Source organism: Phaenicophaeus curvirostris, chromosome 16 (assembly GCF_032191515.1).
Source record: "Phaenicophaeus curvirostris isolate KB17595 chromosome 16, BPBGC_Pcur_1.0, whole genome shotgun sequence".
NCBI lineage: Eukaryota > Metazoa > Chordata > Aves > Cuculiformes > Cuculidae > Phaenicophaeus > Phaenicophaeus curvirostris.
Genome location: NC_091407.1, coordinates 11,862,606 through 11,889,866, shown reverse-complemented (window position 1 = coordinate 11,889,866; position 27,261 = coordinate 11,862,606). Strand labels below are relative to the sequence as shown.

The window sequence follows — 27,261 nt, the reverse complement described above, 5'->3', positions numbered from 1 at the left end:
ACAGCTAAGCGACTGGAACAAATCATAATGAAACATGTTTCTTCATGTGGCCTCGAGCACTGGGACCAGCTGCGGACTGTGTTTCAGGAAGCAGAGGCAGAGCAGTTATGTGGGGCTGAAACTAAAGCAGCATCTCCTCTTAAAACTACAGCCATCCACTCCACAACCCCAGGTATCGCCTTTGATTCCTGCACAGAGGATGAACACACACAGCAAGCAGCGAGCTCGCAGTCACCGCTTTGCAGACATCAAATGAAACGGATGCCCTGCCCAGGAAGGGATCTCATGTTTGGCTGAAAAGTTTTTTTAGTGAACAGGAACCTTACATGTTCTTTAAAAGCTCCTGTAAAACAGGATGAGATGCAACTAGCAAAAAAAAACCAAAAAACCCAAAACCAAACAAACGAAAAAACCAAAACCCAAAACCATATTTGAAATCTGCAAAAGGTACCAGCAGGTATGGTTAATGTATGTAAAAGGGAAGTGGATTCACACTGTCTCCTGTAGCACCAAAGACATGCCAATACCGAAGGGAAGGGTTTTAAGCTCCTGAAAAAGAGATAAATTAGATATCCCTTGAATATTCAAATCCAAATGAGGAAGAATCACAGCTCAAGTGCTAAAAAAGATGGGTGTTTTGTTGGGGCAAATTTGATTTAAAATTAAAATATGAATATATACCAAAATAAGTTCTGGTAAGGAAGGGTTTTAGGTGAACTGGCAACCAAAGCAAGCCTGTTTTTCCAAGGAATTAAGAACAAGTGGAACAGTCCGCACACAGAAATGGTATGTCTAACGTCTGACAGGCTGCAGTAAGGGAGAGGAGAAGCAAAGGGATTAGCCCAGAGTGAAGGACAAACTCCCAGCTATCACTGAGAGCCCCTGCATCCCTCAGCACTCCTCAGATGACCGTCTGGGGTACTGCCTACAGCCCCTGGTCTGCACAGGGAAAACAAAACACAAACAAAGCAAAACATTTGCTGACTCAAATTTCTTACGCTTGAATCATCATGAGGTTCCTATTGCTTCTACTAAACAGACTGCGTTAGCCCCCAGATCTGCACAGCCCGAACCATTCCCCAGACAGGTAGACTTTTCTCCACTGGAAAGCTCTTCCTACAGGACGGAGCACTACACCGACAGCATCAGATCCTCTCTTTGTTTCTTTCCTTATCCAAACTGACACTACAAGAGACTGAAGCTTGTGATAAAACTTTCTACAATCCCCGCATGCCTTGTTCTCAGCCCCTAGTTTGTGTTATTTCTTTCCAAACGCTGCTTCTGGGACAGATGCAGACGTACTCCAGTGTGATGCTTAGAAGCAGGAACAAACATCCCAATTGTGCAGAACAATATAACAGTACTTGAAAGGTGATGAGATGGTACCGGCACTGGAGGCAGAGCCCCTCACAAAGCCGCAGGAAGACACTCCATCAGGAAACAACTGTCTTAAGCACTGGGAGGGAAATGAACTGGAGAAGATCAGAGAAAGCAAACAGAGATCTTGGAACAGGTCCAGCCTGCAACAACCACTCTATACGCAAAATAAGTTACCTGAATAATTTGGCACAGGAAGTTAAACATGGACTTTTTTGATGTTAAACATTGATTAAACACTTTTAGATCTGTATTTTTTACTTTTACCTTAACTATATATTAAATGTTAGTCTAGAGGAAGGTGAAGATTTTCGTGCCTATTTAAGAGATTGGTATGTAAGTTCTATTCAGAATAATGGATCTCGGTGTACCCAGGAACTTTAAAACACTTCAACATTTTCAGCTAAAAATAGGAAACGCTTTCCTGATAGTGTCAGAGTGAGACACAGTAAAGTGAGTTTTAGATTATCCAGTAACTCCCATTTCCCAGCTCAGCACCAGTCTGGTACAGCAGAGCAGTTTATCCTGCACTATTTTTAGGGAACAGCGAGGTTATAAGGAAATAACCTAAATAAGGAATGTTCTAGTTCTTTCTCACAGCTGCTATTCATATTCCAGGGCTCCAGTTAAACCTCTTGGGACAAAGACTAAGTCACATGGCAACACTTCTGAACAAGAGTTTTCAGTGAGTTCAGAGCCTTGCTGGTCAACCAGCCTGCCAAGCGGAGAGCACTCATCAGCAAAGCCAGTGCTAACCGTATCGAGCCAGGCAGGTAAAGCAGAAGCAGGGCTGCCCCTCACCCACCAGTCACACTCGTAACTGGGACATACGAGTGTAAAAGAGGGCCGAATAGCAAAGAACTCCCAGCTACTAATATCCAAGGTCTCTGCTATGGGATTGCCCTGGACTTCATGCCATTGCAGAGACCTTCCCAGTAACTGCTTTGTCTAGGACAGAAGCTGCATGGCTCTCTCAGTACAGCAGATGTATCACCCTCTTGTCCAGTTCTCTACTGAGATTTCCCATCATGGTTTTTGGATCCACGTTTAGAGATAGTTCTACCTAACTTTCAGCAGCTTTCAACACTGAGCAGCATGCTGTGCACCATGAGGAAGAAACAGGTGACCACAAGAGGCAGAGTTTTCCAAGGAAGCCTGCGTGTACTTAGTCAGAGGTACAGAAGATGCCCATTCCTGCAAGCATCCAACTTGGATCCTGTCACAATAATACCCACTGTTTCCATCTAGAAACCAAAGCCCAGGGCAATTATCTTCTGTGCTCACTAACTCCAAAGAGCCTCCACCCTCAGGTGGCCATAGTCAACTTCAATGTCTGGCTTGCAGGTAGAGCATAAGTCTTGGCTTCGATCTATTGCAGTTTATATAATTTAGGAGGAGATTCTGTGAATGTTTTCCTACAACCACAGCAAGCTGGCTGTCCTGCACGAACCAGTGCAATGTGAGCTTTTTGAGCCAACCGGGAGGGGTGTGTGTAGCTCTCAGGAAAAGGCTATCCACGTTCTATTCTTTTCCAAATCCCTCTCAAGTACATTATGGTATTCTGCTGCCTCTCCTCCCCTCTCCTGATAATCTACTTATTTCAGACACTTAATAGATGCAGCAAGGCACCGGAAAGGGAGCACATCAGAAAGGAAGCGTGCAGCACAAAGCAGGCAGGTCCTCAAATGCTTTAAGTATTTTGGAGGAAGTCAGAAGGCTCAGATTTTGCTTCCCAGCAGCCCCCAAGAAGTCAGTTGCAGCCAGAAGAAACTGTTTTGCTGTTAGTTCACATAAAAGGTAGAGGCTGGAAGGGTTCTTTCTCTCAGCTCAGATTCAGCTCTCAGTTTGTTTATAATTGTGAGTTCATTTCCAACCTTTATTGTAACTGGAGAAGAGCATCATAGAAGAGCCAGAAGAAGAGATGTGGCATTAATGCATTGCACTTAACCATTGTGATCTGGCAGAAAATCAGAGGAAAGAAAGAAGCACGAAAAGATGATCTCTCCAAGGTTAAGGAAAGCTCAAAGCTAACTCCTCAGTGCAGCAGGACAGTGGCAGAGGTGCATCTGGGTTGCTCCCTAAAAGAAGCTGTGGCTGATGGTACCTCTCCAGCACAGCCAGAAACTCTGCTGAACAGCAGAACAGGACTGTATCCCCACCTGGGAGCCCCCTGAGAGACCACTGCTGTTCTGTTCAGTACTCCTGAGCTACAGGCACTACACGCGTAATCTCCTGAGATCACAACACAATGCACAAGCAAAGCAAAGCCAACTCAGGATCTCTCTAGGGACCCAAGAGCGCTGTGTGTCAACGCCCCAGGAGAAGCACAACATCAATTCTCCAAAGCCATTGTTAAGCGTGGGGTCAGGAACCCAGCCTGAAGGACAGCCCGGGGGCCTCTGCAATGCAGCATTTTCCTCTTCAGAGCCAACTGCAGAAAACCCACAAGCACTGCACATGTTTTTTCTGTTCCATTAAATCAGCTGCCTTTACAAAATAAAATCTTTTAAAAAGATGACTGTGGTCATTCATTCGTCACTGGTCTCTGCTGAACCACCTCCTTGTCTTGCCCTTGCAGGTACCCAGGCTTCACGCCAAATCCCCATCAAATACAAAAGCCCAGAGGGTACACAAATATCCACCATGTGCCTACTCCCAAATACCCTGGGAAAGCAGAGGAGTGGGATTCTTACACAGTCTTCTAAAGCACACAAGCTGCTACAAGCACGCACACCCCACCGCCCCCATCCCCCTTGGTCCATGCCCTCAGGATTCCATTTGGAAGACAAGCTGATAGGAACTTGTCTGTACAGGCACCCCCAGCACAAGGGGGACAAACCCCAACAGCCATCGCTGCAGGGATCCCCCTCTGCTCGCCAGAAACACGCCTTGACTATAGGAAGAGTGGCAAGAGAGTAAAACTGAAGACACCAGAGCCGTTTCGATTTCAGTAACAACCAAGCTGGCTTGTATTTGTGGCAGCTGACTTACTCCTGCTATGAAACAACAGCAGAAAAGCTGAGATATTGAGGAGGATACAGTTCTCAGCACTGATGCTGCACCGCCACCGTCAATTTGGTGATGGTGAATCATGATAGGGACTGGTGGAAATTAAAACATTAACAGTACATGTCACTATTAAAGATGTAATTAAGGGCTCTTAAAAAAAAAAACACTCCAGGCAAATGGATTTGCCTTTGCTTTCAGCTTTCCAGAGCCATTATCTGGAATTACCTTCTCACCAACTCCTCCCTCCCCATGCTTGTCAGCAAGGGTTTTACAATTACTGCTAGGAAGAATCCGCATTTTGAACTATCATTTCTTATACTGTATATCTACCCACACCTGACAAGTAATGCAGCTTTGCTCCAAGTTCCACTCATAAAACGTGTCCACATTCACCTTAAATTCTTGCAAATACTGAAACTGAAAATTGTGCAGATGCCAAATGAAGAAACTTTTGAATGCCACATATATTTGACTTAATATGTAGGCTAATACTCACACATGAGAATGGAAGCACCATGCTAAGTCTTACTATCTTACAAAAATAAATAGAAAGCTATGGGAAACAGACGTCTCATTTTACAGAAGACATTTTCATTCAACCATAACCTTACAGCTCCCCAAAGCTTAGGGGAGGAAAAAACTTAATTCCTCAAATTAAATTTTTATGTTTAAAATCATTAATCTGCAAGATAGGCAGCTGGTCCCAATGTGCAAAACCTTCACTAATCATCACAGCTTAGTGACGAACACAGAGGAACAGTCTATCTTGCTGATTCCAAACTGGCGTACCATTTTATCCATGTTCCTAAAATCCCAGCTTTCAGGAAGAACTGATTCAGAAGAAACAATCCTCTTTCATTTCATAAGTAGGTGCCTATACCACACTGAGAGAGCGAAGAAATTCATGTCTCTCTTACTTTCAGGTTTAACTGAGTAAAATAGGTAGAAAAGAACTGTATGATCAACATAAGCAGTATCTCAAAACTCACACTACACAAACCAGGGTCACTGGAGTCCCCTGTGATGCTCACAGAATGCTGCTGCAATAAGCAATTTCCATTAATAAAGAGCAATGTCTCTAATTCACTGTGAAATAAACTGAAATGAAAGGCATTAATTTGTCTTTCCAGTGCTGCCTTGCATCAGAAATAAGGCAGTGATACCATCACCCTCTAGCACTAAAAGCTGTTCCCAACAATTCAAATAACCTCAGAGTAATTAAAGAACGCAGTGTGCTGAAACCTTCAGTACTTCAATAATAGCACTTTTTTTTACTAACAGATTGAGGCAGAAACATAGCTATTTTTGACTTTAAGTTCTGAGACAGTACCTACATAAGAAACATTTTAAACAGCAGCCCAGTCCTGGTTCAATAGGGAAAAAAAAAAATCATGTTGGCTTAAGAGAAGCAGAACTGAGCCTAGGAAAAAAATGTATAAAGCACACCCTTCAGTCATACAAAATTCGTATGAACTAACCTTGCTAATCTGTTTCAGAAAACTGAAAGAAGGCCAATGTGCTCCTTCTCCAAGGGCGCATGCTATGCACACAAGCAGGGAAGATAGCTGGGGCAACGTGAATAACTTCGGTAAGGTTTTTGTTGACTTATCACTGCTTAACCAGCCCAAACAACAAATAAGGATTACACAGCTTCAACACTGTAAATAACAAGAAGACTAAAAACTGTTGACAAACCTAAAAGAAGTTATCGGAGAATAAACACTGAGTAATCTTAATACATGCCCTCAGAGACCTGTTTTGGCCTCCACGCTGGTCAACATCTCAATCTAGAACTGAATACAAAATTGTCTACAAAACCTTGCAGCTTAGCCAGGCACTAAATAACAACGACAGTGCGGTCACAGAGCGTGATCTGGATCCCTCGGTAGGCAGGTTCTGTTCAAATAAGATGTGCTGCAGTGCAACCAAATCTGAAGTCATACATCTAGGAACAAGGAATGGAAACACCGCTGCCGGGGATGCCAGATTGTTTGGGACTGCATCAAATCTGGCACTGCAAAAGATGCAGAGGTCAGAGCAGATAAGCAACTCAGCAAAAGACTAGGGAGAAGAGGGCTAATGCGATTACAGGGTATACAGAAAGAAACAGAGCATGAGTCTGGAGGAGATTTTTATCTCTATACTGAAGTCTGTGTAGAGCACATTGTTTAAAAATTATATTGGAGTTCTATTTTAGAAAAGAGAATGGAAAGACTGTTGCAGGCTGGAGTAAAAAACTTTCAGTAAGGGACTTGAAAAGCTTAATCTGTTTAGTTTATAAAAAGGTAGATTCAGAGGTGATGGCTCTCAGTGTGCTCGAGGCAAAAAAGTGGAGGTACCTAAAGAACCCTTTAAAGAGAAAGCTTTAATCATAAACTGCTTGAAACCAAAGCTAGGTGAATTTAAGGAAGTAATAAAGTATGACTTTTCTTAACAGTAGAGGTAATTAACCTTTTGTTTAACAATGGTACAAGCAGTGCAAAGTAAAAGTAGTGAATTCTCAGTGTTATAAATCTTTAAATCAAAACTGGATACTGCACAGATGATTTGCTTCAGGTAAATGCAAGTTTCTGAGTCTGGGTGAAGCTGCAAAGCGTACTCTAAAAGATCTGACAGGATCATCTTCTGTTTTTTAACTCAGCGGATTTATAGTAATGCAGGAAAGGAACAGCATAATCTATTGCTGCCAGTAACATTTGCATAACTCCCCTTTGCTGAGGTAAGGGTGACAGATTATAAACCATTCTTACCCCTGAAACGTCAAAAGCATTCAGTAACTAAGGCAAAGCCAAGCTCCAGCCTTCCTCAGCCACCCAGACAACTTACTCAGAGATGTGTACGAAGATGTCGGGCCCTCCATCAGCAGGGGTAATGAAGCCATGGCCTTTGGAGCGACAGAAGCATTTACAGACACCTTTGTAGATGGGACCCTCTGATGCTCTCACAGTTCTGCAAAAGAAAGCGCAAAAAGAGCAGTTCATTGCTGAGCATGGATGTGAGCTTCCAGGCCTGTCAGCCAGAGCACACTAAGCAAACGGTTCAAATACGCATTCCCAGCAAGTATAATCCTCTGTAGCAACTGCTTAATAACCAGTTTCATACCCTGTACATGTTCCACCTGTAGCTTTTTTAAGCGAGATAAAGATGATGATGATGTTTGCTAGCGTTATAATCCATCAGTTGCCATTGCTCCACTTCAAGCATCTAACAGCTTTCATGAGTTCAGGAATACCAATATGCACCTTCACAAATTTAACAGCAAATGTGTGCATGCAGTATCGAGAGAATGCAGGGCATGAAAGCATCTATAAATGTGCACACATGTATGTATATGCACATACACACGCCTTCTGCACACACATCTATCATTATCCTGCCAGACTAGCATCCAGTAAAGCCAATATTTTGCCTCAAAATGACTCCAGCAGGCTGCAAAGCCTAACTGGTATGCATAATACCAGGGCTCAAGACTGATCTCCTCCACTGTTATGTGACAGATTTTAAGACAAACCTCCAGGATGACTTACAGCTATCAAGAAAAACAACTTGCATGAACTACGACCCATCCTGAAAACTGAGTGATTAAATCCTTTTCCCCATCAAATATGTTGAATTGAATCTCCAAGGACCCAGACTCACTCAAATATTGGTTAAGACATCTTGCAAGTTTTACACAGAAGAGTTACTACTCAGATCCTTCTCATGCCATGCTATCCAGTACATTAGTTCCATGTTTTCCAAGTGACTGTGTGGCCATTTGGTTACATGCAATTTTGACCTTTCTTTCCCAAATGTTTAAACTTCACTGAAGTCTAAATAAAATCATTAAAAAACATGGTAACAGCTCTGCTTGTTAAGTCAAAGTGACACTAAAGAAATACAGTTGAAAAGTGTTAAACAAAGAAGAAACCTCCATTAAATCACTTCACGTCCAGCTCTATAAAGCTGTCGACACACCTGACCCTGCAAGTGCTTGTTCCACAGAAAAGCACTCACTGCCCTAAATAAGCCATTAAAGTTCAACTGCATCTTTCAAGGAGATAAAGCACTGTGGAGGATAAGGCCCCACACTTGCAATGAACCAAAATTAAATAGTCCCACTGCTATAGGATCACTAGTGCAAATAATTATAAATAGCAACAAACCTCATCTCCTTTTAAAGAAAACCTCATATAAACTTATGAGAATCAAAGACACCTTGAAAACGAATATATTCTTTTACAGGTCTATTTCAGTAGTCTTAAGATGGAGATATGAAAGCTGAACAGGAAAAGGAAAAAAGTCCTCCAAAAACTGACAGGGTCATGGACCATCCCTAAAATGCAACCTGGCTGATGGCAGCACAGGTGTCCGGAGAAAAACAACTAAAACCTCCAGTGAGGTCTGGTCCAGTGCTTCAGGGGCAATGAGAAGAGAGGCTGTGCCAAAGGAGAAGGTGGAGCTGATGAAGAAATGCCAACAGGAACTGCTCCCAAGTGCCATAACCCAGCGTCTGAAGTAAAGCAAAGCTTCAGATAAGAAACTCTGTTTTGAAAATTCTCAGTGTATTTTCCCTTCCCTGTAAAACTCTGGTCTTGAAGAGTGGAAAAGATTTTGAACATCCTTTAAGCAAACAAAGCATGGAAGAACTACAGGCAATTTGGACTAAAAGTCTGCTGGCATCAGAATTTATTTGAGAAGAGATAATAGTAAAATAACAAAGCACCTTCCAGTTACAACAATCCTCCCCCACCCCCAACTCCCTTCACCTTGGTGGGGGCAGATCATTCTGCCCAAAGGCAATTATTGGATTGTGTCTATGAAATGAAGGTTTCTCAGTACTCACGCTGAAAATGTCCTGGTCCGTCGGGTGGGCAGCGGACTGGGGATGAGGTACCCTCTCATGGGCGACGGGGAGCGATCTCTTGGCCTGCGGTTTTCAGGGAGATGGAGAGAACTGGGGGAGGGCGGAGAGGTGGGGGACTGCTGCGAGGCAGATGAAGCGGGCTCAGAAGACATCCCTAACGTCTGAGAAAAACCTAGAGAGAGGAAGAGATCTGACTTAGCTCAACAAAATGGGAATGGTCATAAAAGTCACAAATTCTTCAGCTGATGATTTTGTAAGAATATGACTCACTTCCTGCAGATGTACACGTGGACACAACTGCACCAAAAGTTCCTGCTCTGTCAGTGATTTCATGTTTTTAAAGTTTATTTACTTTTAAATTGCACTGCTTTTGTAAGCTGTATGAGGAATCTCCACTGAATTGCTTCACTGTGCAATTACTGATGCTAACTTCATTGCTGCTGCTCAGCTATTAGCGCAGCTCTATCAGAACTCATAACACCTTCAGCTTGACTGCAAAAAGGAAATAATACGCATGCTCCTTAAAATTTACTTCAGAGTCAGTTAGTTTACTCTGCCAAGGACAGGAATAGGGACAAAGCCAGGAGGCAGAGGATGAACATGAGGAGGTGACCCCTCCAGCATGCAGAGATCTGGCAGGCCCAGAGGTCCCCTTCAGTAATTCTGAGTCTGCTACAAACTTCCACCAGCCAGAAATCCAACAGTCCACATTTGCATTCAGACCCCCAGCAGCCCGAGTCAGATTTGCTCTTCTTCACATCCTACAGCAGAGGAGGGAGAAAGTCCCTTTCTCAGCACACCAACAGCAATACGCATCTCATTCCACAACAAGGAGAACTCACAGAGTCCATGGAAAGAGAAAGACTGGGAAGAAACAGCAGTAATTCTATATACACAAACGCATGGCTTACAGGTGCAGCAGTGACAGAAAGAAAACAAACCCATCAGCACTGCTCTGCTGTTTCTGTGTGTCCCCACCCACACTGGAAGGGGAATAAGCTGTAGGAAAATAATCAATAACTTGCCACACTCTTACTTACTTACTCTTACTTAAGAAAATCTTAAAATATCTAAGTATCTGGGTGAATTTGCAGAATGCGTTGTGATCTGGGTCAAGAAAATACAATGAAGGCAAGAAAAGCTGCCTTTAAGACCAATAGTTTCATTGACCTGAAATCACTCATATCCATTATGCACCCTCCTTTTGACACCCACACTCCTTAGCCCATGAATTATGGAGTGGATCCTTCACATGACATTTGAGAGATGCAGTCTTCTTGTCAATGACAAATTCCCATTATTTCTTCCCAAAACTGAGGACTAAAATTAAAAAGGTCTCTTAAGAATGAAGTCACCAGGGAACAAAGGCTTTTGTGTTTAATTGCTCAGAGTGCTAAGAAGGTAGATGTGGGTAGTCATGTTCCCTCCTCTGCCAGCTTGATCTTTCCACACTTTTCTCAAGAGTAACAATCTAGCTGAAAACTAAACCACAGCATATGGATGGTATTTCAAATACAGATGGTGTTTGCCATCCACAAAAAAATGCCTTGCCCAGTGTCAGGGCACTGTGTTCAGCTGAGGCCAAAATGGTAGGCGGAACATTGGGAAAAAAATTTTCACAGAAAGGGTCATTGGGCACTGGCAGAGGCTGCCCAGGGAGGGGGTTGAGTCACCTTCCCTGGAGGTGTTTAAGGCACGGGTGGACGAGGTGCTGAGGGACATGGTTTAGTGATTGATAGGAATGGTTGGACTTGATGATCCGGTGGGTCTCTTCCAACCTGGTGATTCTATGATTCTATGGTAACAACAAACTTCCTCATCCTCCAAAGAGACCTGCTGTGCTGGCTGGTACTGAGGAAGTCTCCTCGTATTTTGAAAGATCTCCACGTTAGGTGCCCTGCTTTCAAGGAATGTATGTTTGACAAACCAAGACTGTAACTCTAATAAGTCACGAGAGAAATAAGAGCAAACAATAAAAAACTCATTCTGATAACTCAGCACATACAGTCTGGCCTGTGCACAAGTGAAAATACAGCCTTCAGCACCACATGCTTTCTGTCTTAATCTAAATATAACCCAGCTGGTCAGGTGACAAGCAAAATGCAGAGCTATTCATTCATCCACAGCAATACAGAAGAGACAACCACAAAGTACTGCCCGTCCCCTTCCTCAAACAGGGGTAGAGAGGCAGAAGGTTCTCTCCTTCCTTTAAAACACAGATGAACCAAAAAACATTTACAAACAATGAAGGCTAAATGAAGTTAGAAGTGTGCTAACATATGTTATTGTTGCCATTTATGTCATTTCTGTGCCCTCTGCTCTGTAAGCATAAAATAAGACAGTCATGTAGAACATTCAGTGTCATTTCACTCTACAAATACCCTTTTTGTTCTCTGCCCATGGCCAAAGTAGACGAATGGCCTCGACTCTCATAATTTCTGCTACACAGGCCCTAAATTGTCATCAGAGCTCGGTGTGAGCTGACACACAAAATCACACCACTGGAGACTGGAGGATGGGATGCAAACAAGCAGCAACAGAAAGCCAGGGGCTCAGCAACAGTCTATATTGGCATGTATGTTATGTAACTGCATGTGCAGGGGCACTAGCACATCCGTTCACCTCTTAGGCTTCTACAACAGCATAAAAATTGGACGCAGTGAAAAGGATCAGACACTGAATTGCCAAGTTTTGCCATGTGCACTGCATACAGTGGGATGACAGCAGCTCCTGCCTCCTACAAACTCTGCTCAGCTTGCTCAGCGCAGATAACTTCATCTGAACCTTTTTGAAGACAAAGGTGTTCAGTTATTTGACTTTGCTCCAGCGTGGCCACTGTCTTGACACTATTCATGCAGGGACTAACTCATTTCCATTCTCAGCACCCTGAAGGAGCGGGAACGCTATCCCCACTCGCATGCAGAGCTGGAGGCACTCCAGGGCTGGGCACTATTTACGCAGAAAGCCGGCAGCAAACACTCAAATCGAAACCCCACACCCCAGCCCTCCCCATCCTTCTTCGCACAAGTTCTGCCTGCCAAATGCAGTTACTGGCAGTCTTCAAAAATGCTTTTCAGATGTTATCCTGGATGCTGAACTGAACCCTCTGCAAACCAAGAACCACTCTTGGGGCTCAGACAGCTGCCTACCAGCCCATCCTCAGCAATCTCAAAAACTTACCTCTCTCTGTGAGCAAACCTATTTGCTTACATCTCTCACCAGCCCACCATCTCCCATCCTGCTTCCATTAGTTTTCCCCATTTCCCTGCAGCCCAGCCACCACTCTCAATGCTCCTGCAGCAAGCAGGGCATCCCAGGAACCCCCAGACAGGGCTAACGAGCACCTTGCCCCAGCTCCCCATCAGCATCCTGCTTGCTGTGCCTCGTGAAGGCAGCCCTCCTTCAGAGATACAAAAAATCACAGCTACAAAAAGCCCAGCAGCATGAGGTTCCAGCTACAACAGAGATGACGGACAATAAAGACAGCATATTTTCCTTGAGCCAGCAAAATACGTGCCTTTGGGTATTTACAGAATGAATGTAACGCGACACAAGGTGGTGATATTTTCAGGCTCTTTAGGAAACTCCAACCACGTGCCATGTTAACCTTAAATCTGCCCATATTTCAACATGCATAACTTATCTTTCACCAGCGTTATTATGGTTTTTTGAGGCTGCAGGTATGCACCAAGCTAAATTACAAATAATATAAATCACAGAAGCATCATGGAAACTATAGACTAATTTAACATTTCAAAGTGAACAAAAAAATTTAGCATACTTTTTTCAGCACAGCTGGCCAATGTGTATACAAGGAGCCCCCAAAATGCCATCTCTAACAGGTGACACACAAAGCACAGAATGCAATATGTGAAGGCCAAATTTCTGAAATTCCCCATAATACACTACCCAAAAAAAAATCTGTTGTAGTAATTAAGATTGGGAGTGTCTAAGTGCCACCATCATTTCTTTACATAGCTATACACTCTTTTTGTGTTGATCATTAAGTTTACCCCATACCTCTTAAAATACTTAAAAAATTATCCATTCTGATCAGCACAATACTACCATGGAAATCCAGCCTCACTTTTAAAGGAAATGCCTGATTCTATGCATGTTTCTTTTTCACACAACAGACACAGAGCTCATCCCCAGGAAGCATTGCTCTGTGTGCCTCTGTGCTCCAGCACAGAGAAAAAGCTCTTTCTAACGTCCTTAGACACAACACTGTCTGGAGGTGCTGGTGTCACGGTCTATGAACAGGACAGCACTGGCCATACATGCCTGGAAAACCAGGCATCCCCTCAAAGAGACAGTGAGCCTTCTGTACCCTGAGAGGAGCTGCTTTCAGCTGGGTTTTGCTGGAAGGCAGCTCTTTCATTTCAGTCCCTAAGAGGAATGTGGACATCCAAAAATGTGTTTGCTTTTTGGTTTTTCCTTGGATTTAGAAATAACATCAACAACTCTTTGGGTGCCTCATTTTTGAATGTCCTAGAGTCCAAATGTATGCTACACGGCTCCATATCTTTTCTTCTTCAAGTAAGCCTTGCAGATCAGCCCCTGAGCTTTGCCTGTTCCTCTGCTGACAGCTACAAGCTCTTCTCAGCAAGAGAAAAACACGGCTCAATGGCACACAATGAGCACTACGGAGACTGATGCTGCTCCAGAGCAACCTTTCCCGACCGTATGTTCCTTGCTGTCATCTACTGAAAGAGTGAAGGCAACAGGTCCCCCTGCTCCTGGCGTCACCTTGCCCGGATGGAGAGGAACTGGGGGTGCTTGGCTCCTCAGTTCTTCTAGCAGCTCCCAGCTCCCCGCACCTCTCCAAGGCACCTGGACACCTTCTCACTCTGAGCATCAGGCCACGGTACTGCTCCCACCCACAGTGTCTTTCCAAAGCACTGCCTGGCACTTGGACCTCAGTGCATGGAGGATGCCAGCACCTCAGAGCATCACAGCACCCCTCTTGCACCACAGAGTTAAGCACGTACAAAACACACAAAATTACGAAACAGCTGGTTCAAAAAGCTTCCTCTTCCAGCTTATTTTGCATGTCTTAACTTTCCGCAATTAATACTGGTATTTCAATTAGCAGTGGAACTCAGAGGAGTTGCAACACACAAGTGACGTGTCAACACAAAGGATTACAGTATAAACATTACACTCAATGACTTCAGGGGAACGCTCACGTACTGCAGTGATTTGGCAATTAATGGAGACCAGGACATGGCTCAACTGTCCCCATGTCCAATAAAAGCCTAATTATAAAGTAAGCAAACTACAACAAGGAAAATCCTTATTGCTTGTCTGTACATACCAATTAATTTGGATTAAAACATGGCTGAGTCTAAGCAGCAACAGCAATTGTCAAACATTCTCAGCAGTGAATACCTTCTCCCCAGATGCTGTGTCTGACCTTCTGCTCCTCTAGCAAGCAGTTTGCTGTGTCTGAAAGTAACGCTGCCTGGGCAGCAGAAACCAGCCTCGCACAGCAGAGACCACAGAAAGGGGTGGGGGGGGAATTAAGTCATCAACAGCCTATAAAGTATATTGATAAAGATCAGGACTTCTCACAGTTCAGTATTTTCCACCGTTCATGTAAGCTGCCAGGAGCATTTAAAAAAAAAAATGCATTTAGGTTAAGGAACAGAGTGGATAGTAAGATTAGATATGTGTTTCAACTTGTTTATCATTATACTGAAGATATAGGGTGATACCCTGAAGTTCATTCAGTCAGAAATACAGAGGAACCAAGATCCTCTCTTGTTGAAAAATCAATGTTAGCTTGGACAAGCAAGGACAGGTCTCAGGCAAGCATTATTCCCTGGGGTCTCTTCCAAAACAAAGATGGTGGCTGAAGATGATGGTGACAATTAGTGCAGGCTAATCAAGTGCAAATGTTGCCCAGCCACCTAAGTTCTAGTGCACATACATTATTGGCTAATGTCATCAAGTCTGTCACCTGCAATGCTGTTCACTTTGCTTTGGTTACCTCTCCTACACACCAAGAAGTCCACAACAAGGCAGGAACAGCAGGAGGAGGGGGGATTCATTAGCACCCACCATGCCGACGCTACCACGGCTGCAGTCACATGGGCATGAGAACAGTACGAGAAGGGCATGGAAATAGCAAGGGAAAAGTGCTGTTACAGTAGTTCTGGGAAACTCTGCCTTATCAGCGGGGAGAAAAGTCTGCAGCACTGTGAAGAGTGGGCCCATGGCATCACCAAAGCTAAGGCTGGAACAGACCAAGCACCAGAGCTGCTGTCTGTGCAGCATTAGCTTGTCCTGTGCAATGAAACCCAGTGCCATGGAGTGAGCGCGCGCATCTCCGGCACCAAGCCACATCATACAGTGGAGATGTAACCTTACCTGAAATGTAACCCCATGGAAGGTCTAAAGAATATGCATAGAGCTTCATTTCCTTGCTCATGCAAGCCCACAGGTTACAGAGCACCGTGCTTGATGTGAGGCTGGGAGGCAGATCTGCACATCAGCCCCTGCACTGCCTGCCCCTGGGCAGGACACAGCAGCCTTCACCAACCCAGTATGGGGGGCTAAGTGGGAGTTACCACAATGGGGAAGAGCTGTTGTAGCCATCCATGCGCTGCAGAGATGGCTAATGGACCAGACCTGAGCTGGCCCAAAGCACGGCTGCAGGCAACTCATGAATCGTCACTCCTGGACTAACCAGGTCACTATTCTGAGCCAGCACACGCCTAGGGCGTGACGCCCAGCATCTTGCCTTGCTTTCAGTCTCCAGCTGCTTTCTGCATCCACTGTCACTCTACAAAACTGGTTGTTTCTGTAGCTGCACAGTGATGTGGTGGCACAGCACTGCCCAGCTGCTTGCAAAATCACTGCCAGCAACACCCACACTGCCAGAACCAGGAGCAGAAGCACATACGCCAACTCCCGAGGCTCTGCTCCAAGCACTCTTTCCCTGGAGCCAAGTACACAACACATCACCTCAAGCAACAAGTTTTATTTTCCTCAGATCCAAGTTAATCTCCCCACATCCCAGACAGGCTGTAATAAGTGATGGGGAAGTGTGAAGGGAGACCACAAAAGGACTTTTGCAGTGAAATAAGGGAAAATCAGGACACCTATATTCAGTCCAATGCTGGTAGCCAGATGTGGCTGTCTAGGTCAGAGTTAAGTGTAGCGTGAGTATACAGCGGTGCTTACCCTCAACATCTTCCCAGCATCCTGGATGTACAGTTTAAATAAATGCCAAACAAAGGTTGCATAGTGGTATTTAAATACTTCCTATGAGCGTTTTCACGCCCTTCCTGAGCTCATCTAATCTTTTAGCACCCACAGATTTCTGTGGCACGGAGTCCCACAACTTCACCGGCAGCGGCGAAAAAGATCTCCCTTTACTGGACAGCAAGGAATAGCCCTTTTTACAGAGACATTCAGAAAGGACAGCAAGATCAAAGGACAGAGCAAAGCATAAAAGGTAAGAAAAAGAAAGAAAAGGACATAACATGGAAGGGACCAAAGTGGGAAGAAGCATTAACTCAGTGGAGCACACAGGGATGGGTGCAGGCTTATTCATAAATGAAATATTAATTTTTCCACCAGAAGTGACATAAATGGAATAGAGAGCAAGAAAAGCTACAGGCTTCTTTCTGTTGTGCCCCCTCCCCTTTTTAAATTTCTAAGTACAAAAGAAAAACCTTATGCCTTTTTAAAACACATTTTGGTATTTCTCAGTCACTCCCCTGATTTGCTACTTAAACATCTGCCATTACTCTTTCTGAGACAATAAACCCTAAATATTTCTAAAGATTTAGCTTGTCACAAGTTAGCTGGTTTTGGCCAGAAACCAAGTATTATCTCTTTTATGGTCTCCAGCACAGAACCACTGTACTGATCACTCCAGAGAGAATCCTGATCCCTTCATCATGCCTCCATTAGCCAGCCCTGGGAACTCTGTTCTTGGATAGCAAAGACAATTTAATACCCCTCATCCATTTCTTGCTAAAGACTCAATCGCAGTAAACTTACCTATCTCCCAGATGAAGTGTAGTATATGGCTGAACAGGGAACAAGTTATCCCTTCCAGCACTTGCTCTCCAGCTCCACAACTCAGCTGTTCCTCCAGTGCTTTTGCAAGTCTGAAGCTCTCCCTCTGCTATTACTTCCATGCTGGCACATCCTATGTGAATTTATTCCAGGATTTATTTCATTTTGGCACAAAATATTTATATCAAAACATGAGAAATATCTCATGTGTCTTGTGTCTAAGTGACTTAGAACTCATCTGCAAGGCAAATGGACTTCTCAGTGTCATACTACTATACAGAATAGTTATACATATGTAAATACCTCGGCACATTTGAAAAGTTCTCCCTTTTTCAGCCTCCTCTCACATCACAAAACTTCAGCCACGATTATGGGTAAGTTTTTTCATGTGCAACTTGAAGCCTTTTAAGACTACTGAAATCCCCTGAAATATTTATGTGGCTCAAGTGTTACTCAGAACACTTAGTTCACTGTTTTTCCTCTCTAATCAACATTTTCAATAGGGGAAAGCAGCTCACATTATGGAAATCTATAACCATGGAAATTTATGAGGCATACGAGTATTGGCAAAGTTAAAAATAATGCTCTGAGGATACCTCATCTGTCAGCATTACAGCAAGAGGCAGATGGCAGGGTACAGAGTCAGAAAACACTCACAAATAACTTGATCCTCACACCAGTACCATGAGGCATCCACAGACCCCAGACTCCTTTTTTCCAGGCCTAGCTCTATTTTCTGGCTGTCTCAATGCACGGGCCATCTCCCAGTCTCACTGTCCAACACCTCCTGTACATATTTTAAAGCATCCTAGTCTAATAACATGAGTATATTTCAATTAAATCTCTCAGAACTCAATCAGACAAAAGGTTTGCGATGGAGATATCATTAGGAACCTGCATCAATATCAACTAATGACCAATAGATAGACAATTTACTTAAATACTTCAGGAAACAGAAAATCCTCAATATTTGACACTATTAAAGAAAATTCTCGCTTTCTGTTGAGCAACAAAGAAATGCTCTTGTTTTCCATTAAACATTCCTCCTCCTGTCCCAGTTTCCTACCTGCATCGTACTTCCCAGGCTCCAGCAGCACAACTGCTTCCTACGCAATATGCTGCACCCACAGGACATTTTTCTACCACAGCAAAGTTTTAAAACTCCATTCCATGTGCATGAGAGGCTGGAGATTGGCTTCATCACTTCAACAAAGACAGTCTGATGAAATGCATTTCCAGCCTAGGGTAACTAACAGAGGACTCAGGTGTAGAAATGCACATTCCATTACAATCAAACGAAAGGGAACATTTTTACACACACACACACTTCAGAGAGGAGATGGGATGACAGAGCTAAATTTTAATAGAGAAAGTTAATATACATATATATATGTATATGTGCTTAGAGATCACCGGCCCATTTAACAATCACATTTCTGGTTTTCTTTTTCCCTCTGCCATGTTTATTAACCCAATTTACAGTATATCTCACCATGCTGTACAAAAGCTTGTGCTTGTGACCCTCGGATCCCCCTCAGTGTCCTCATTTCCTCAGCTCTACAGCAGAGGCAACACCCTCCTTCACAGCATCACGGTGAGGACCAGCATGTCTGTACCTTTGGGTACAAAACCTAACTGAGGCACAGAGGTTCATCAGGCAGACCAGAGCCAGCCTCCGTTCCCTGCCAAAATCGAAAAACCTCCCTGTTAGAACTTCAATTCTGCTTTTGGTGAAAAGGAGACCGAGGCAATGGACCTTCACGCCCTGCATTTGCAAAAGCTGTTCAAAAGCAAAAGTCATATTCACGCTCCACTGAGAGGAAAGAGCTTCATCAACACTATAAAATTAATGCTTAGTTCTTGACTCTTAAGCTGAAATTGTCTTAATTTGTTCAGCTAAAGTCTATAGGACAAGCACTATGTAAATATACACATTGAACAACTCTGTTTCTTAGATAACCAAACTACTTGTAAAACAGAAAATATTACCATTTTACCTTATGTTTTGTCACACCTCCCCTCAGCTCAGTCCTGGCAGCACAACTATCCCCCACGATGAGCTGCTACTTTAGACAGATCCATGTAGTTCCCTGCACTCCCAAACAGGTAGTCGCTACGTGGTGTAATCAAATCTGTGAGTGCGTGAATAACACCACAGCCAAAGCACACACCCAGCCGCCGGCCTCCAGCCCTGCTTCAGGGACAGCAGCCACTTCAATAAACACCCTTTGGAAACTATACATTATACAAATCCTCCATCACATCTCTTTGGCCTATTTTCCAGCTTGGAAAACACCACTGATAATATACTCTAGACCTCAATTTACAAAACTCTTTTTAGTTTCAAAAAATGGCTTACGATATCAGCAGTCCGTCGAGTCTACTGTAGGCGACACATTGTTCTTAGCCAACTGACGAGAAGATGGACCTACAGGGAGTTCAATTGCTTTCCCCGATTACCATGTGTGCACAAACTAGTCTTTCTTGCTCAGCACATCCACTCTCTGCGTTCAGAGCCAGTTAAATGGCAAAAGGAGTCGTATTGTGTGTTACAGCCTGCAAAACTGCAGTGCCAGCACAGGCACGTGTGCGAGGCTGGATTTCGTGCCTACTTACACAACAACAAAACTATTTACCACGCTGTGATTTTGAGAGCAGCGGCTCCAGCGATGTGCTGGAAGTGCACGGAAAAGGACAGAGCTGTCCAGAATCACAGAGGCTGTTGCTATTATTCATTTCTACTGTGTTAATGCTCAAAACACAGGCAGAGACCAAAGCAAGGGAAAAGGCAACAATAAGCTTTTCAGGGAAGGTAAAAATCAACTGCTATAGATGGAAAAAAGCAAACAAATCTTGAGGCATGTGTGTTCTTCAGATATAAAACTAAATTATAAGTATAGAAGCACATGTTTAATAGAAAATGTACAAAGGACTGCATTACAGCAGTCACTACCTTGAAGAGCTACGTCTACTTCAATTGCAAACACAATGGGACATACAAGCAAAGCAAACACCACACACAGTGGTAAGTGCCTTTATGAACGATCATTTTGATTCAGTTTAACTGTTTGGCCATGTGCCAATAGTCGCGTGACCTTAAGAAGTCAACATTTTCCAGATTTGCTCGCAGGGAGCCAACAGCAGCCTCCCTCTCCTCTAGAACCTGCGTTCTAACCATTGGTGAGAATAATTTTAGGACACTGACAAAGTCCCTGGGACAGGGAAAAGCAGCCTTTCTGCAAGGAAACAAAATGCATGTTTATTCAGAAATCAAGACCTGTATAAGATTGCTTTTCAGCCACACTTTCAGTAACACCATAAAGCAGAAACTCAATGCAAATATTCACTCTGTTTACTCTCTCCCTTACCAGGAAAATGAAAAACCCACCACATGAAATGCTTTGAAATACTTTAAAAACTCCTCCTACCAGTCTCTATCACAAAGTGGCTCTATAAAAGAGACTATCACCACGTTTCCTAATCTCCATTGCTAGATTTTCTCCAAAATAGAAGGGAACAGAGTCACAATCTACACAGCTGAGTAAATTTTGCCTTTCTGGCTGCTGTCATCAGAACTCCTGGTCTGGACCTGCCACTGCACAGACAGGCACTGACTTGCTGAGCTGGGTGAAAAAAAATCCACGCCATTTATTTACACCTCAGTGACAGGTGTAAATTTTGTAAACAGGAAATTCTTTCAAGTTGCTTTTTGGCAGTTTCATTTACTGTTTCAGTAACTGTCAAGAAGTCACAATAATGACAATGGTTTAATCAAGTAACTGATGTAACTGAAAACAAGCACACGCCTTTGACCAGCCCTCTGAAATCATATCATGAAAACAAAGTCTCCAAACGAGAATCACTGAGAAGGCAGGAGCTTATAAAACAATATAGCCCATATCACCCGAGTGCCTTGGTTAACCTGACTGGTTGCACAATGTAAACAAGCCAAACAGTAAATGAATACTAACATAAAATGAAAATTCCTCCACAACCGGACAGGCAAGATTAAATGTTTTTCTTCCTGGGCACAGACTGCTCTCTGGATAGTTTCTTCAACAGCAACTGGTAAAGAATTTGAAAGCCTGGGAAAAGCAGCGCTCCTGGAAATGTTTTAAGATGCAGAGTTGTGCCTTAAAGAAAGCCGTGTGCCTCCCAATGGAAGGCAACTGGGAAGGCAAGGTGAACATGGGATGCTGGGTTGGCTACAAACCTCTCTACTCATTATCCCAACAGTCAGCTGCATAAACAGCCTTTTGGAAGCACAGCTTCAGACTCCGATTCTCAGAAATATATATCTATTTTTACTGTTAGTCATCAAAAAGCTGCAATTGCAGCAGGCAGCTGCGTCTGCACACCAACTGGCAGTCTGTCCTCCACTGCAGGGTACAAACACCACTGCCGATGTGACATGCAGCACGCTCCACGCGGCTGAGCAAGGCAAAGACCCACTGCCAGGGGCTCCTACTGCACAGTGTGGGAGCACTCATCACGCTGACCGTGCTTTGCTTGTGTCTCATGGCTGCAGCACCATCAATGCTCAACGCAGCTTGGCCTCACACCCCAGTTTCACAGCAGTCCCCAGCGAGTTAGCTCACAAGCCCCCACTCAAAGCAGCACCAACACATACTTTGCTTTCCCTCCCCTCTTGGAATCAGCCCTAGCTCTTAATGCTCTGCCACGTCCAAAGGCATATGCTGCTCATGAGGCATGGCAAAGGACCAGCGTTGTTTAATATTCAAGAGAAACTATCAGGTCAAGGTTCTCTGTTTTCCTTCGTCCCACACAAAGCACTCTGATCAGATCGGGCACGGGGCCATCACAGTGAGGAACACACAGTGCAATGTGGCGCACAGAGGCTTACTTGCTTTTTCCAGAAAACTGTAACAGCGCTCTTCCCTGCAGGGCTGCTCGCAGTGGAAAGCCACCCAGGCATTTTACAGCCAGTTATTTTGTTTTCTCTGGGCCTTTATCCCTCCACTATCTGATTATCTTTCAAAGGAAAGCAGCAGCTCAACCCCAAGCTTACCTTCCCAGACCCCATTGCTAGGTGAAACGTGTGGTCACAGGGCACCAAACACAACTATTACAGAACAGCCCAGCAAGAACCCAAAGGCCAAATTCACAGTTGCTGTCCTTGAAACACTCTGGTATTTAAACATTTGTTGAGACCTCCACCCTAGGTCCAACTCCTCCCTGGAGAAATGCAAAATTCAAGGCAAGTGTTAGATTAGCCTGCCGAGCCTAACACTTGCACTGCGGATAACGGATCAAAAATTTAATGTTCGTTTCCTCTAGACTACTGTTCAGTTTCAAAATTCCATTAATAATGCAGCAACCTCTTAGTGCGAGCATCGTTACCCCGAAGATACTCAATGGTTACTTAGAAAGGATCTCTTAGGTTACTTCTTTATCTGTATTTTAAATCTACTCAATGAGAAAAGCAGCTGTGCAACCGTCTCAAACCAACAGCAAATAAAGAACTAGCAAACCTCCGAAATCTGTCAGTGAGGCTGTAGCACAGGAGGAACCACACAAATGAAACCTGATTTAACTGAAACGGAAGGGGGTTTTCCAGGCTGTTGAAGCCCTGTCCATTAGCGCGAGGTCAGGCTCCCGGGGCAGAATCCGTGCCCCACTTACCCGTAAGCCCTACAGCCAAGCCTGAGAAGATGCAACTTGACTCCCATGGTACTCTACAGCTTCCCTGGGGGAGAGCAAACAACAGAAGCACCACTTTAGTGTACTCCACGTGGCCCAAAAATGACACAAATGAAAGCTAAGTGTCTTTTGTTTTGCACCACACACACAAAGAAAGCATCAGGTCAGTTCCTCTCCCAGATGCAACGCCAGCTGCCACTGAGGTGGGGACCGTGCCACCTCATGACAGAGCGGTTCCCACCACTGCATCTTCTGATCCTTAATCTCTTTTTTTCTTGGTAACTAGCTGAGAGGGAAAAAAAGCAAAGTTTTCCTCCAAAGCAATCGTGCTTGTGCCTGTTTACAAAAACCAAGAGGCAGCTGTTTATTCTCAGAAAGGGGAGATTGTGCTGCAACAGGGAGGGTTCGATGCTGTGTGTCAAGCTGCAGAGACACTGTTCACTGTCTCGCTTGGGGCTCTTCCTGGTAACACGGGCTATGTCACACAAGCTATATCCACACACACGTCATGAAAAAGGAGAACAGACACAAAGAAAACCCCTGAACACAGTACGTAGCAAGGAGAGGTCGGCTCAGAGGAACAGAATTAGAGAACAGAGAGAGCAGCACAAGGCTACGCTGCTTCACCCAGACTCCAAGTTACCCTCTGCAGCCCCCCGAGATGAACGGAAACGCGCGGACATCAGTGCGGGAGGCAGAGGAAATGAATATTGCTCATCAGTCCAGGGGGATCTGCCCAGACAGGAGGAAGAGACGAAATCAGACCGAGACTGAAGGAAGCAAAACAACTGTTTCTACCCTGCCCTGAGAGAAAAGAGAAAGCAGCCAGCCAGATGAATGCTTTCTATTTTTTGTTTTATCCGGACTACGGTGGGGAGAAACACATCATGCAGACTGAAATCATCACTCTGTATCACTCCGTATCACTCCTTTTTCTACAGCATTTCAGCTGTTTCTTTTTGTTTGGTTTCACATCAGCCTGTTGCAAGAAGCAGGGTTCTAGTTTAGCTTTTTTTCTTTAAACTGTTGTGCAGAAAAAAGAAGGAAAAAAACCCCAAACCATGCCATTTCATTCCATTTTTCCTTCTTGAAGATCACCACCCCTCTGCAGTGCAGAGTGCTGTTCCCAGAGCCCATGGCCCCCGGAGAAGGCAGCTCCCAGCCTCAGGGAACGGATGGGATCCCAACTTGCGCTGACTTGTTCCCCTCCCCTGTTCCAAGGCGGAAGTCAATGCACTTTTCAAACCCAATTCCTTTCTTTAGTTCCTCTCAGAAACCCTCCAGATGAGGGACAGATCAGCCGTCAACTCTCCCCACCAACATCCAGAATTTTCACCAATGGAGACTTGAAGAATTGAAATCTTGTTACATTTTACTAACGACAATTCTCAACAGCCTTCCTCCAAGCAGCTACTATTGATCCTTGCTGAGTCTATTGCATGGGCAGTGATCCCAAAACGGTTCTTGATAGAAACTTGAAACAAACATGAGTGAAAAGGTGGTATCAGTAACAGCCTTCACCCTGAAGCTACCCTAGCCTCAACCAGCCCCTCTCATGGTGTAACAGAAATGGGAAGGGTTTCTTTACACCTGCCACGTCCAGGCTTAGCACCAACAACCTTGGCCATTGCCTGTTGGTCCTTTCGCCTAGAATAACTCCCCACACAAGTTTCATGCAAAGAACCACATCTCATGCAAAAAAAACCTGCATTTTGCATGCATAGTGCCAACATAGTCTGGCATTTTGCTGTGAGGGAGCTCTACCAGCAGTACATACATTTGTAATCATGGTGCATTTAATTCTTAAAGTGTATATAAAGACTGAACTCACCAAAAGCACACCACTACGCAAAAAGCAGAAGACAGACACCAGCATCACCTGGCCTATCTGGGGACGTTCAAATGACCTGTATGTAACTATTTCCGTGCACACAAGGATGCAAATAAAGCAGGGGATGATGCTGGCCAAAACATTTACAACCACAGGCGAACCCCAGTGACAGACGCTCGGGGCAGTGGAGAGGGTAGCTGTGGCCAGAAGCTGGAGCACAGGACACGGGGGGGTGACAGAGGTGGCAGAGCTGTGCCACTGGTCATGTCCCAAGTGTCAGGGGCTGTGGGGTGAGCTCCAGCCTCAGCTCTGCCCCTGAAAAGGGCTACTTGTGAGAAAGCTGGTTTTCTTCTCCTTTTAGACCCTCATGTAGCATATGAAAACATCCCCACTGCCAGAGAACAGTCACATCTTTCCTACATTTCCATTGGCCTACACAATTTTTTCTGTAAGCACACAAAGTCTTCGTGTGCGCGTAATTTTTAAAAAACAATTATCCTTACTACATGCGAGTTAAGCCTCTTTAGATTTAATTAGATACTAATCTGCATTGGTGAGACTGCAAGCCCTCTGCAGCTGTGTCAACTGGACTTGCCATTTTCCATTATTAATATGCAACAGAAGGGAACCAAATATGTTTGCAAACCATAATATAACGATCAGAAGTCAAAGGTTAAGAATAGCAGCCAAAAAACCCCTTCTCCAGCTCACAGAAAGTAATGATGAGGAGGGTCACGTCAAAGCAGCCTGAAAATTTTCTCAGGCTCTCCAAGAAGGTGAATCTGGCGCCACAGAAGGTTTTGCAAACATTTCTCAGAAGCAGCTCCACAGTTCCAGCAAAAACAGAGCCAGAAAACAACTTCAACTCCCCTCCCTAAAAGTCAAATCCAGAGGCACGGAGCCAAAAACTCAGCTCAGCGCCTTCTCCCCCAGAGCACGGACCGCGGATCCATCGTGCAAAGGGAACACAGAATCAAGGCTTTTTCCCTGGATTTGATGACCGGGGGCGGTGGCTGCGAGGAGACCCCGTCCCTGCCCCCGCCCCGCGCTCCAGCAGGACTCGGCGAGAAGTTTTGAAGCACCCGGCGCCGTCGGGCTTCGCTTTTTCCTTCCGAGCTCTCACTGAGCGCGCTTTGTCTCCTCGCGATTTACAAAAGCGGCGATGCCGAGCGAATCAACGCCACATCCTCAGCTCCCAAACCCTTTCCCCTATCTTAAAGCGCGACAAACGCGGAGGCACGGGGGAGGGGAGCCCCCCGCCCCGGCCCCACAAAGCCTCCCCCCCCCCCCCCCCCAGTCCCCGCTCACCTGGCCGGAGCCGCGGCTGCCGCCGAGCGCCCCGCTCCCAGCCGGGGGCGGCTCCGCCCGCTCCTCCCGCTCCGCCCCGGCCCCACCGGGGCTGCCAACCCGCCGGGCCGCTCCTGCCTCCTTCCTGCAGGGCGTTATTCGCCCTGCCAGGAAGAAAAAAAAAAAAAAAATTAAAAAAAATTGACGCTGTTGTCCTCCCATCCGAGCTGCGGAACGCGGTGTCCGCGCTAACGCCGCAACGCGATGGTCCGATGGGTCTTTTCCAACCTGGTGATTCTGGAAATCTAAGCCTGGAAATCAGTGCGAGAAACGCTTCTTCGCTGGTAAAATGGTGAAAAGGGCAAAGTCTTCGAAGCAAAGGCGATAGTAGTTTCAATTTACAACTCAGAGCTGAATTGGATGCCTTTCTGAAAAAAGCAACCTAGCGTACAAAAGCAGTAAATATAGTATATATATTGTATTTTTTATATATATAGTATATATACTAAATATAATATATACACAGTATATAGTATTTAGTATGTAGGAGGCTGAGGGGAGACCTCATTGCTCTCTCCAACTACCTGAAAGGAGGTTGTGGAGAGGAGGGAGCTGGGCTCTTCTCCCAAGTGGCAGGGGACAGGACAAGAGGGAATGGCCTCAAGCTCTGCCAGGGGACGTTTAAGGATGGACATTAGGAAAGAATTTTTCACGGAAAGGGTCATTGGGCACTGGAACAGGCTGCCCAGGGAGGGGGTTGAGTCACCTTCCCTGGACGGGTTTAAGGGACGGGTGGAGGTGCTAAGGGACATGGTTTAGTGATTGATGGGAATGGTTGGACTCGATGATCCAGTGGGTCTCTTCCAACCTGGTGATCTATGATTCTATGATTCTATGTAGTTTATATATACTGTGTATATGTTATATTTAGTATATATAGTGTATATATAGTGTGTATATATATACAATATATATACAATATATACACACTATATATTATATTTAGTATATATATGGTATATATAGTACATATATACAGTATATATATGCACTGTTATATACTGTATTTAGTGTATATATACTATATATATCCTAAATATAATATATATATATACACTATATAAAGCAATATACTAGCTTTAGACAAGGAACCGTGTAAATCATAGAATCTCCGAATCATAGAATAGTTTGAGTTGGAGGGACATTAAAGATCATCTAG

At 44.5% G+C, this 27,261-nt stretch overlaps 1 protein-coding gene across 2 annotated transcripts in view; it reads right to left on the bottom strand.

Annotated features, from left to right (window-relative positions):
• The window catches only part of CARHSP1 (calcium regulated heat stable protein 1), a 28,330-nt gene extending 2,167 nt beyond the window's left edge, over positions 1-26,163 (bottom strand). Inside the window, exons 1-3 of one of the 2 annotated variants that reach the window (XM_069870589.1) lie at positions 26,064-26,163; positions 9,212-9,404; positions 7,213-7,335 (exon numbers count right to left, since the gene is read on the bottom strand). In XM_069870589.1, coding sequence (XP_069726690.1) covers positions 7,213-7,335; positions 9,212-9,384 — 296 coding nt within the window. In that variant the 5' untranslated portion in view covers positions 9,385-9,404; positions 26,064-26,163. Of the gene's footprint in view, positions 1-7,212; positions 7,336-9,211; positions 9,405-19,622; positions 19,757-26,063 lie in introns of those variants that run through there. The other variant, XM_069870588.1, reaches the window with a different exon arrangement.
• Between the last annotated feature and the right edge of the window lie 1,098 nt (positions 26,164-27,261).